Here is a 13,392-nt window from a genome sequence, read left to right as displayed (position 1 = left end):
TGGACACAGCAGTGGAGCCTCGCATCTCTTTGGCCTCATGGCTATTGATTTTCCTTCTTTTATGTTTCAACTCCACTTCCACCCATTCACCCACCCCTTATATCATTATTAAAAGAAATACAGTCCCTGTCTTTCACAAAGGTAAGTTTCTGAAGGATGTAGATAGAAAATTAAAGGAGTGAAGGCAGGAGGATTTATATTGTAAAATTAGTGCTGTCCTCATCTTCACTTCTGATAAAAGTAGTTCAAATGAAGAGTCCATTTTGGACTGGTTTTGAGTATGGTGTTGAGTGCCTTTATCTGACAGCAGCAGAGAATTCCACAGCACTGGAAGGAAACTTGGGAATTTTGCCACTTAGAAACAGATAATAGGGCATTTTTTGAGCAACAGCAGTGCTGTCACTACACAGCTCACTGATACATCTCTGCAGTTCATCTCCTGCCAGAGGAAATTCAGCTCCTCCTAGGATGAGCACCAAAACCAGAGCATCATGGATTTTATGACCTGGCTCCTCAACCTTCTTTCCCATGTCCAGATGTAAGGCATTGTCTCTGAACATCAGCTCATGAATCTCCCGAACATAATTCTTCCTTATGAAGTCTGCACGCACAGTAACCTCGTCCATGGGTGTCTCAGATGAGACCAAGGTGCCAAGAGCTGCCATGCTGTCCCTCCTTTGGTGTCAGCCAGCACTGTGCTCCCTGCTGGTGCCACTCACAGCAGGGGTGGGTGTCCCTCACCTGCGCTTTGTGCTGCCAGCACAGCCCCAGCACCACAGGGCCAGAGGGAGCCCAGTGCCTCCAGTGTGACAGTGTAACTGCATCTCCTGCACGGGGCAGGAAAGCCTGTCCTCAGAGATCCACTGAGGTCATCTGTGTGTGAAGGACCACACGACCTTTACCATGAGGGACAGCAGCAGAGCGAGAGGTTAATTGTGCACAAAGTGAATATAAGTCATAAAGCATCAGAGGTCAGTGTGCTGAGAGACTCCTGCGCTCAGTGGCACCACAGAGAACCCCAGCACAATGGGACTGAGTCCTACAGTGACTTGCTAGGACAGAGAGGCATCAGTCAGTATGTTTGGTGACACTCATTTATGCTGCAGACTGTCACTTCCATTAACAGAAACATCTTTTTTTGCTGAATGAAATGCCATCCCAATCATCTCAGATCTTTTCTGTGATTGTGATTAGATGGGTAGGTTGTCTGTGTTACAAGAATGTTTTTGTGATATGGTGCAGAGACAGAACAGATCATTGACTAGCATAAATTTCCATGAAAAATATGTATGGTCGCAGAGCTATCACATTTAGGAGCAAGACAACTACTCACATGACTTGTACATCACTGATGAGAAAACAGAAAGTCTGCAGATCTTAAGGGACAAAGATATATAGGGGTGACTTACAACAGCATTATATACAGGGCAACACAGCTCTGTGGATTACTGAGGGTAGAACTTCATCCCAGAAGTTGCATCGCAAGGCCACAAGAGTTGAGAAAAGGCAGCAGTAATGATCAAAGATTGGAAAATGTTGCAGAAGAATGCCATTAATTTGTTAAGACCAAAAATACCATTTTTCAACTATGTGGAGAATAAGGCCATGGATATTGTAACAGCAAATGCAAACAAAAGTATTCAAGTTCATAAATTTTTGGGCACAACCTAGTTTGCTGTTTCTGGGAATAACCCCTAGAGTACAGGATAAGCACACACCTCTCAGAGAGTGTTTTGCATATCAGCACCCCTGGGGCTCCTACAGCCTCCTGTCACACATTTAGTGTGGGCAGAGTGGCTGTTCAGGGACCACACACCTCAGGGGTGTCAGTATGTGCACAAACAGGGCACTGTCTCATGGACGTGGCACCCTGGTTTTGATGCATTACCCTCTACAGAACAAACCCTTGTACAGGTTGGGTGTGAATAAGGATATCCTTTAAAATACAACATTTAATGCAAATCTGAAGGAAGGGGTATAGAATGTAAATAAAGACAATGATAGTGGCATCATAATACCTACAAAGACACAAAATATTAAAGCTATAAAGGTGTAAGAAAATCCACAAACACAAAACTTCTGGGAGGGCCAGTCCAATTGCAGTGGGACAGCCTACAGAGAGGAAAAAGGAATTACATAGGTAAAGGTTGGAGTGTTGGAGTGTCACTCCAGCAGTGACTCCTGAATGGACAGCAGTCTTATTATCCAGGAAGAAATGGAAAGGAATTACTTTACAGCCATAGTCACATTGTTGAAACCCAACAGTCTTCATCATATGTGGGATTTTTCAGAAACAGCACCTGCAGCTTCTCTTGGTGAACCTTGTAGGAACACGAGTATGGATTTTCAATGCTGGATGAGCTGGTCTTATGATTAAGTATATTAGACTCAAGAACAAAGAGGCAAATATGCTTCCTGTATTAGTGTAGTTATGGATGGGAGGGGAGCAATTTTATACTGATATTCTCTAATCACTCAGCTCTCTCCTGTTTTCATAGCTGCTATTTTCAATTTTAGTTAGTTCAGGGCATATATTTTTCTCCTGAGTATCTGAAAATGCTCAGCTATTATTATATTTTGCTCTGAATTTTCTCTTTTCCCCCTTTGACTTCTCAGACTTCTTTTGTCTGTCTTGTTCTCATTTCTTTTGTATGTGTATCTGCAGGTGGCTTTTATAGCAAAATCTCATTCTGCTTTCCTGGCCTCCCCCCACCCTCTCCTGTTTGTTACTGCATTGCCTTTCTCATTTGTGCTTTTCCTGATGCCTGTAACCACTCATTTCCTAATAGATTCCATTCTGTGCCTATGGAGCTTGTTCATTTTCCCTGTCTTCAAGCACTGAATCATTGACTTTATTGTACAGAAAGGAATGAATCCCCAGGCCACTCTGCAGAGCAGGTTTCACTCTCCCGTGGCTGAAGAGAAGTGGTTGAGCTCAAGGGATGCCCATGACAGGCTCTTGGCTCTGAAGCAGTGAACAAGCTCATGATTGCTGCAGCCTCCTCACAGCCCTTCCTCTAACCCTGAGTCTCCCATAGCTCTGGCAGCTTCTTGACAAGATTAATCAAACTAGGTGAAGACACAGTGTATCTTATAGAAAATGCAGAAATCAAACCACTCAGCTTTGAGCCTTTTACCCTGTTCATACATAGAGCTATGATTGGTTTTACATTGAGTTCTTACTTGTATTTAATGATGACATGCCCATTGCTTGGTTCCTGAATGAAGTGCATAAATCAGATGTAACACCATCTTAATTGGACAGAGTGCAGAATAATTACAGTGACCAATAGCACTATTGCCAGGTGATTCACACTAACTCCAAATTTCACAATCAGAGAGGAGAGCCAAAAAGCATTTTCACTTGAAAAATGCAGTAAACAGTTAACTGTAATATCTTCAATTGCTGAGATATAGGTCAAGGTAGTAACAAGATAAGGTAATCATCAGTATTTGTCAGCCACTGGGAATGTGACCAGAAACCAATGCCTCAGACATTTCTAAAGGCTCACTGTTGGTGGCTGGGATATAAACCTCACTTTCTCTAGCTATAAACTGGTTTTGGTGCAGCTTCCTTCCAGTTATTTTGTCCTCCAGGTGTCCCCCAGCAGCTTTTTTATACCTAGAGGTCTTAAGGGAATTACAGTCAAAAACATTCCAGCATAAAAAGAACTTCTATTTTTTTCCTCTTTTTCTGCCCATCAGACATCTAACTTGTGTGTGGTGAGATCCAGCACATTTCAAACTCTTCCTTTTGGGCTGGTAGCAGGAAGACAGAGAGCAAATCACAAACACTTCATCCACAATAACCCCTCAAACTTTCAGAAGGTTAGGGAGCAGGCTGGCATTGCATTTCCTTGCTTCAGCAGAAAATAAAATAGGTTGGGAATATTGCAGGTTTTTTACAGTATCACCATTGCTAATCAGGTTTGATTATTCATGCTATAAGCTGTGGCACAAACAGTTTTTTGAGTCTTTGTGATGTTCACACTCTCTGCTTTTTAAAAATAAATACATAACTTGGCAAGGGCACAATGCAGCTGGTTGCATGGAATGTGGTGGACAATACCAGTGTCACATTGCCAAAAATAATTTGTGAGCACAGCCACAGCTTTCAGGTTAAAGTTGTCCCCATTCAATGAAGCAGCTATTTGCAAATACTAATCACAGAATATTTGGTTTATAAGAATAAATGATTTCACTTGGCACAAGGGGTCACTGGCAAAGCTGGTAGGGATTTTTCTGGTTAAACTTTCTTCCAATTGAAACCAGTCCCTTGTATCACAAAATATTTTGAAGAATATGAATGATTATTATTTCCTCTCTGAAATGTGACAATTACTATTTTTTTCAACTTCAGGAAAAAAAAATCTCAGATTTTGCTTGAACATCTTATGAATTAGTTGTAGACAGATGCCTTATTTCCTGTGAGAATCCCTATTTTGTATTGCTGAGACTGAAGGAGTGTTAAGTATAAGATGACACTACCAAGGCAAATCAGTCCCTCTTTTGGTTATAAATGTGGATTGCCCCAGGGTAGGACAGTGCTGCTGGAAACCTCCCACTTGCTCACAGCTTGCTGGGCTCCTGCAGTGGTTAGACTGGCAGTGCCCAGACTGCTGCAGAATTTACATCTCACCGCTGCTGCTGCAGTTAGGAACATTTCCTAAGTAGCATCCAAATACAGGTGAATTGACTTACCCACATTGTCACGTTAACTACATGGGAAGAAAATTACACAAGTGTCCTGTTTGCCCATTTATTTCTAGAAAACCAAAGGTCAGGACTCAGATCACACACTTCAGAGAGCTTGTGAACATGTGCAACATTCAGCAGCAATGGCCAGTTAGACTAAAATTTAGTTTGATTGATATTTAGACAGATGTACATATCAAGCTGAGATTTCTCTTGTAGGCCCTAGGAGTTCATTCCAATGGAAGTCTCTTTATAAACAGGAATCATTCTTCAAATGGCTAAATGCACTTTGCCAGAGGTGGCCTTTTGCTTAGTTCACTTTGTGCAAATGGCCAATTGAATGAGTAATTTCAGCTGTGTCTTCTATGTGATGACTTAGTCCTGTGTAAGCATCTGGCTGTGCGTGAGGGGCACTGTGTTAGTCAGTGTGACAGTGTAAGAATGACTGTCTTTAATTAGCTTGAAATTCATAATTTAGAAGAGTTCTGGGCTTTTAACAAGACAGGAGAGAAGTCAAAGAAGATCTAGAAATTGAAAACATATTTCTTTACATCTTTGTAAACACTCAGGGGAGAAAATGCCAGCACTATCAGTAACCCAGCAACCGAGAAGCAACAGAATCTGTCACTGAACACCCAGACAAAGCACAAGTTCACCTCGTTCATCTTCCCCAGTACATTCCTGGGGTAGCTTTCTCCACTGTGTTTAGAGAGATGACCAAATAAAACTGATCTATCTAAGTAAGAAACACATACGGAAGCCAGTCGTAGCTAGCTATGCTTTATTTACATTGTTTTTACAAGCCTCCATGGCTGGAAGTCATTTCAGCAGTGAGTGTGGTGCTCATAATATTTTTAACACAGTGAAATCATGTTTTGATATATTGAATAATAATTGCCACAAGGGAACTTCATAACAGTAGCATCCATGACATACTGATTTAGCTCTACTTAGAAGACAAACCAATGACTGTAGGGTTAACAAGCTGACACTTTCCTTACAGTGAAGGTCCCACCCATGCTGGTACCTTCAATGCTGCCCTTTACTGAAATACAGCTGTGCTGGCATTCCTGCTCAAAGTGCACTCACATATGCAGCCAGAGGAGAGAGATATTTGGAAGGTATGAATGGTTTGGAAAGAGTGGTCAGCTATTTATTGGTTCAAACCATTCTATTAAGAGATTTTCTTCAGCTGTACTCTAGAGATGGAATGACAATGGTATAGGATTGCAGAAAGTCCTGCATTAGGAGTCACTCAGTTGCCTCCGACATGGCAGTACTAGAACTGAACAGAAACATACTGAGACTTTTTACTTACTAACAATTCCTTAATATAACAACTCTTTCTGTGAAATTCCTGACTTAACCAACTTAGCCTTTCAAGGTAAACTAATAAAAAAGATTCAGAAGGTGTTCCAATAGTTTTTGGGAAATTCTGAAAGAGAAAAGATTATAATATTTGGTTCTTCCTTATTAAGAATCAGTTATAGCAAGAAGAATCATCCTTTTATTAGATGATAGCACTGGTACCATTTCTGTCCCGTTACCTAAGGTCCCTCCCACCATAGGCAGAGGTGTATGGGATGGGCAGAGCTCTGCATGAGCAGGGACAGCCCAGTGAGAACAGCAGAGGCTGCACCAGGCACCAGAGACAGGGAAGAAGTTAAAAAACACCTTCGGTTTCTTTTCTCTCCCAGCAGTAAATCTGTTAACTGACTTCAGAGCTCCTGCTTATTAATGAGCTGTGGAAAGCCAGGTGGCTCAATTCCCTTAAAATCTGGCAAACTGCAGGGATATTTGGCTCCTGCCAGATCCTGTGGGCACTTGGAGGATGGTCCAATCCATCCATCACAATAAATCGCCTTTCCCATAAGTGACCACCTTTCTGTCTACATGATCTCTATGCTGTGCTTGATGCTGTGGGAATTACTGTATTGTCACCAAGACAGCACCATGGTCTCATTGAGGAGAAAAATGTGCTTGTCTGTGATTGAAGAAGCCATGAGAAGGTTCTAGAATTGCCAATCAGCTCAAAATATCTCAAAATACATAGCCTAGAGAAAGACTCAGCAACAAAGATACACTGACCATGTTGAAATCTGTTGAAATCTAGGTTTGCAAATTGAGTGCAGCATACAATTATGATCAAATATTTTAGAGGCTGGAACTGAACACTAGAAACAACAAATAAATTTTATCTTAGAAAAGTATACAGGATGTATTCTCTACTGAAAAGGAACAAATCAATTTCAGAAAGGGCATAGAGTTAGTGGTGGCATAAAACCCTACATAGGAAATACATCCTGATTTGATGCATTTTTGCTACAGAAAATGTGATCTTTGTATAATATTACAATACCAAACATCAGAGGAGAGGAGAAAACATAGGACAAAGTGTGTGTTTTGAAGACATCACCTAATGATAGTCATGAGGCAAAAAAAGCACATTTTATACTGTGATGCTTGTCTACAAAACACAGCATACTGCTGTGCAAATAACGAAGCTGCTCCTGGTCTTAAAAGCAGTGTAACTGTGAATGTGCAGCAGCCTGAGCCAATTTAAATGAGTCTGGCTCTTTTACTGCAGAGAACCACTCTACTGCCCTGTATTCAATCTAACTTGGAACAAACTCCATGTTTAGCTTTGTATCTTAACGCTGCAGCAAATTCAGTATTGTTGGTGTTTAATTGTTTTGAAAACCTATTTTTTAGTTCAAAGATCTTCTTATACAAAAATTATTGTGTGTTGCCATAATTACTTGTCAACTTTTAATCATATCATTAACTGTTCAAAGTACAGGTCTGCTGTACTCAGACTCCCACTTTGTAATAAACACTGTTTTGTTGCATTAAATCTCAGGGCATATTTCGTCTAATCTGTTCTCAACAATGACGCGAAAACCTTAAGTCTAGTTTACCTTTTACTTAATGCTTGTTGATTTTCTTTAATACAGATCCACCACAGATGAATAATGTCATGCCAACATCTCCCCTCCTTCCTCAGATGGCACATCAACATTCATATCCCAGCCTGGGCCAGATCACAAACCCGTACGAGCAGCAGCCCCCAGGCAAGGAACTGAACAAGTACGCGTCTCTAAAGGCGGTCGGTAAGTGAGCGGCGCGCACGGCTCTCCCTCCGCTCAGCACGTTGTGCTTGCTGCTGGCAGCTGACATCCTGCCCCCAAGCTGAAAACAAGGTCGTGCTCATCTGGACTATATCAGGGTCAAATCTGATATGGAATATCACGTTACTTGGGAATGCAACGAAAATTAAGACAAGGACTGCAATTAAGGGATGAGAAAATGACATGCAAGGACTGGTGATGATACGATGTGAGTTCATACATGCACACAAAACCACCCATGCCCCTGCAAGACATTTTCCAGCAAGTTTCACCTGTGTTGTACACACAGGGTTCGGGCCCAGTTCTTTATGTCCCAAACCTGTGAGGAGTAGGGACTTGATGGTCCTTGTGGGTCCCTTCCAACTTGACATATCCTATAATATCCCTACATATACATTGTGATGTGTATTTCCCACAGCTTTCTACAGAAATGAGAGAAAAAAATAGCTTACGATTTAGACACCTGCTAAATACTTCCAAAAAGAGAAGGCACTCACACGGTTCTGAAGTAAGAGTTTCCACATTTGCTGCAAGGTATTCATTAGTAGAGTACTGGAGGAATTTTCTGAGATCTTTGATTTCAAACAATTAGTGCATGATAAAACTCCTAATAAAGATCCTAGTGGTGGCTTATTTCTGTGCCTGATTAATATTATTTTAAATAAATGAGGAAACATCCTCAAATAAACAGTTGTGGGTAGGGAAAAGGACAATAATGAATAAAAAATTCATCTTGAATGCCCAAGTTTATAATAGTTTTCAGGGGCTGTAAATACTTGCTTCACACCCTGTAAAGACAGAAAGCCCCTGCTAGACAATAATACATTAAGAACTGGGGTGCCTTTTCCCACTAACCCTTGCTTAGCTTTCACATATAGATGTTAACATCATTTCCCCGTAAATTTAGAGTAATGCCACTCTCCCTATTTCCTGACAGAGATACGTATCTAGAAATAGAGCAGAACAGCTCAGAGCTTTCTGACTAAAGAATTGAGTTTTCACCGTGCCAGAAAAAATTTTCATCACAAACTTACATTCCTTTATCTGGACTTCAGGATACCAGACCTCTAACAAAGTGTACATTAAGGTCTCATCTCAAATAGTTCAGTTTTACTTTAACCTGTTGGTTTTATTTCTTACAAGTGGTGTTTTAAATCTGTTTATAAAAACAAGGGTTAATAGCTTTCTCCTGGGTTTTGAATATGAAGCAGCTTCACAATTCCTTCTTCAAAAGGTGCTACGGTGTAATGATGTGGTGATTATCACAGATTTATGCACTGATATTGAACTTCTTTTTCAGATGTCAGTTTAGGTCAAGCCAATCATCAAAGCTGAAAGGTATTTAAGCATAACAAAATGAATGATGAAACACTCTAAGAAACTTCTCTCATCTGCCCAAGAGCCACTAAATGTGCCTTTTAAAAAAATTATGAAATTAGAACTTATATATTTCTTGTGTGTCTGAGTACAAGTTTTTAAAGCAGCTAGATTATAACTATACAGTTAAATCAACCTTGAAAGATTGTGCACTTCAGCTCCAGAAGTTGTATAATGCCTCTCCGAGTCTTAAACTAAATTAAACATAATTTCAGGGACATCTTCCAGGGGGATTGCACCATCTTTCCATGCTTTTCCCGTATTTTTCCCCTCCCTTCTATCTTTTTTGCCAAGTTTTAGGTGCAGGTGAATTTTCACAAGTATGAAAGTGCTGCATTGTGATCCAAACTTCTCAGCAGAAAACAAAAGAGGTTTTGAAACTGTTACACATTCATGTCTTCTATCTGGACTTAGGGAACAAGAACTAAATACACTGGGTTTTCAAGCATTTTCAGACTCTCAAGGCCCTGATTCCTCCCAAGAGTACCTCCTGAGTACATCCCAAGGTCACAAAGAGGTTTTTCCCTGATACCAGCTAGGCCTAGGTGTGTGACCATGCTGACATCCAGCTCTCCAGACTGCAGGGTTTGTGTTGGCTTTTGGAGAGTTCTGAAAAAGGAAAAAGGAGCTGGCCAGCATCAAGGCCACCAGTACAAATTTAACCTGACAACATATTTTGAGCAACCAGAGATAGACTGAGTTCACCCTGACCTCATGTCACAGGGCAAGGCATTTTTTGCCTGCCAACATTCAGACTTGTATTTATGGATCCCCACAGCAGGTTAATGACTGTGTGTTGCCCATTCCCTTTTGCATTTATTGATAGTGTCTTGAGGGTGCATTCATTTGCCACAAGAGAAACGTAATAAGGGATGTGTTCTATATTTCTCCATGCATTTGAGGCAAAACCATATTTATTTAAGTGCCCCTTACTCTGCATGATCACATTGTTTGGGTGTAGTCCACTATGCTTAACCCTTTTCTTTAATAACCCTTTCTTTAATAATAGAGGAAGAAGCAGTTCTAATGTTTTGTAGCAACTGTAGCTGTAGTACATTAATATCCCTCATCAGAATGTGGCCATAAGTGGTAAGAAGTTTAGATAACTGAAAAAGTGAAGCTTTACCAGAGGCAGTATTAAATTAATTTCTACACAGCTGCTTTCTTCTGAACTACAGATGTCCTAAAAATTTGGCTTATTTTAGAATTGAGCTACTCATTCCTCAGTGATTGTCTGCTGTGAAAATTCAGTTTATGGAAAAGTAGTGAGTCACATTAATCTCTGTTTTGATCATGTTCAGGTTTTCCATTAGCTTCAGTAAAGATTCAAGTGCTTGGAAAACAAGAGACAAGAGAGCCCTTGGTATCAATTTGCATTGTGCTACTGAGTAAGAATGACAAACACCTTGGTAGTCAGAGCAAGCTGATGCCCAGGAAGCAATTTTAAAGCTACACCTCTTACTCCAGGTGACAGGGCTTAGCAGAGTCATGGACTGCTCATGCATGTGTGCCATGCAATGTGTGCATTGCAGTGTCTGATTCAGCACCACAGGGGAGGAGAGTGTTGAAAAGGCTGCTGTGGATGCCTTTAGCTTTAAAAAACTAAATATTTTTACTTGAATAATCTCAAAGTGCACAACCAAACACTTTTACACTCAATGAAAGAGGATATTGTCCTCATTTCTTGTTAGGAATTCCTTTCTTTGCTGCAGTCTCCAGAATTCCTTAAATACTGACCATGGTTGTTGACCAAGTTCACCTTTTCCTCTGCCTGTCTGCTGGCATTTACATCTCTGAATGATGTGAGGACATTCTGTGCCTATTTTATATTCTCAGATGAGTGCCTGGAGTACAGCAATGTACTGGTGAGTTGAGATGTGCTTACTGTTTTCCTTAGTGCACTAGAATTTTATTCTCCTTCTACCTTGGCACACACACCACCAGGGAATAATCAGCAGAAGGCAGAGGACCACTTGGAAAATTAGACAGAGCAAGCATTTCCTGAACAAATAGATAAGGAATTTGTCTCCTAGCATCTCTAGCCTACTGGCTGACTGCTCTGACATATTGTGAGGTGCACTCTGTTCATCCATTAGATTTCAATTTTCAAGCCACAGAATCTCTTTTCAACAGTGCCAAATTTTTCCCACCTCAGAATGTGAGAGACTGTCTGAGGGAAAAGGGTTAACAAGCTCCAGGATCAGTTCCAGCAGAAGTGGTCATTGAATTTTGTGTGGCAATGAACACCCAGTGTTTAGAAATTTCCATTTTTTGGTCACCTGAGAAAACATGGTCCTGGTTTTCTTCAGTGCTTTTGCAGTATTTGATTATTTATGTGAAAAGTGCAGAAAGAGGTTTTTCTGCATAAATTATTCTTATTTCCAGTTCATCAACCATGTTTTTACTCCATGCTTAAATGGTTATTGCTCACTTAAGCAATACTGACATGCCTAAAGCTACAAGTGGATGGAGATCTTGTAGCTGAACACCTTCATGAAATTCAAGTCCCAGGACATACAAAGGTAGCACATCACAAATTTTTATGCACATCATTTGGACATTCATTTGGAAAGCATGAACAATCCAACTTCAAATTCCACTCTACTAAACTGTAAGAGTTGTAGTCCATCCTGTTGCATAAGAGTTTCCTAGAGCTCAAACAGACCTCATTATCCTGAGTTATTAGTTATTTATCCAGTCACACTGTTCTGCAAGTCTGGCTCAGTAACAGTTAATTTTCTTTCCTGAATTTCAGGGAGCAAAGTTATTAAATATCTTTAGACCTTCTTGCAGAAATGAAAAAATACTCCAAACCCAACTTCTAAATCCCCAGAGGACTTGGAAAATGATCACTCTGCTGCTGGAGAGGTGCACAGCCAGCAAAAATTTGAGAATACAAATTTTTCTACAGTTTAACATGATTTTCTGTTTCTTTCATGAATTTTCTTCTTCCCTTCTCACACATACAGACAAACATTTGAGGAAGTGACTGGACATTGTCAAAAAAAAAAAGACAAAATGAACATACAATAGACAGAATTCCTTCCTGAAAGACAGACCGAGAAAGCCTTCCCTGATGCTGAGAGTTGTTAGTCTCCTGTGGGATTAAATCAGATCTAATTGATTTGATATAGTGAAGCTAGGAGGATATAATTGGCAGCAGACCCACCATCACATCTCTGAGTCTACAGCTCCCAGCATTTCTTGAAGCTGCACAGTTCTTTGATCCCAGAGGAAACATTAGACTGTGATCCAGCTCTGCTTGCAGTTGCAGAACTGCAAAGTGAGATTCTGCAAATATGACACTTAAAGAATAAATATCTCCTGGTTAGGTCCCTGCAGAAAGTAGTGTGGCCACAAATGTGCCAAGGCACCAGGCAACAACTCCCCAGAAAGGTAAAGCATATGAGCAAACTGACCTGGTGCTGTGTCCTCACACGCAGAGAAGGATTCACAGGGAGGATCAGCCAAAGTTAGCTCCGGGCTGTTATCTTTGAACCATCTTCCTGTCTGATGGGAAATTTGTTGCTGCTTTCTCCCGAGCTTCAAACTTTCAATTTCCATAGAAATGGCTGTAACACTGTGCTGGTACAAGATCTGTCTCTCACCATGAGACTCTGTACCATTCCCTGTAGTTCACTGTGCTCCGGCCTGGAAAGAAACACTGTAATTGGAAAAATGGAAACACACAACATGCATTCACAGGTTTGATACAGTCCACTTTTAGAAAAAGCAGAACTACAAATTTATTGGACCCAACATGTTTGTATTAATTTACTTTCCTATATCAATAGTCACACTGTTGAGGTAACAATTCATGTTTCTTTGGAAGGCTGAAAAAGGAATTGTGTTTTCTTTTCAAAGACAAAAAAATTTTCAGCTACCACTTCCATAAGCAGCTACACAAAGCTGGATCAAAAAAAAAAAATCTGGGGCATAGGAGTATCTCACTGGATTTAACATCATGAAAAACAGGGAAGCACAGATTAAAGCATCACTTGTAATATCCAGAGGGTGATTCAGATAATGATTTAATAGATCCAGAGGTATGTGCTGTGTCAAATAATGCTCAACTAGGCGATCTGCACAACTCAACACTGGAACTACAGATATGGCTCAAGAAAGTGTGACATAAAAGCTGGGTATCGTTTTATTATTGTTATTTGCTCAGCCCAGTGTGGCTTGAGATTTT

At 40.5% G+C, this 13,392-nt stretch overlaps 1 protein-coding gene across 3 annotated transcripts in view; it reads left to right on the top strand.

Annotated features, from left to right (window-relative positions):
* Positions 1–13,392, top strand: part of SHISA9 (shisa family member 9) — a 178,421-nt gene that overhangs the window by 150,668 nt on the left and 14,361 nt on the right. For all 3 annotated transcript variants that reach the window (XM_031506109.2, XM_031506107.2, XM_031506106.2), the window contains one exon: positions 7,650–7,805. In XM_031506109.2, coding sequence (XP_031361969.1) covers positions 7,650–7,805 — 156 coding nt within the window. The remainder of the gene's footprint in view (positions 1–7,649; positions 7,806–13,392) is intronic.

The sequence above is a fragment of the Lonchura striata genome, chromosome 16 (genome assembly GCF_046129695.1).
Source record: "Lonchura striata isolate bLonStr1 chromosome 16, bLonStr1.mat, whole genome shotgun sequence".
Lineage (NCBI taxonomy): Eukaryota > Metazoa > Chordata > Aves > Passeriformes > Estrildidae > Lonchura > Lonchura striata.
This window is presented reverse-complemented; position numbering and strand designations above follow the sequence as displayed.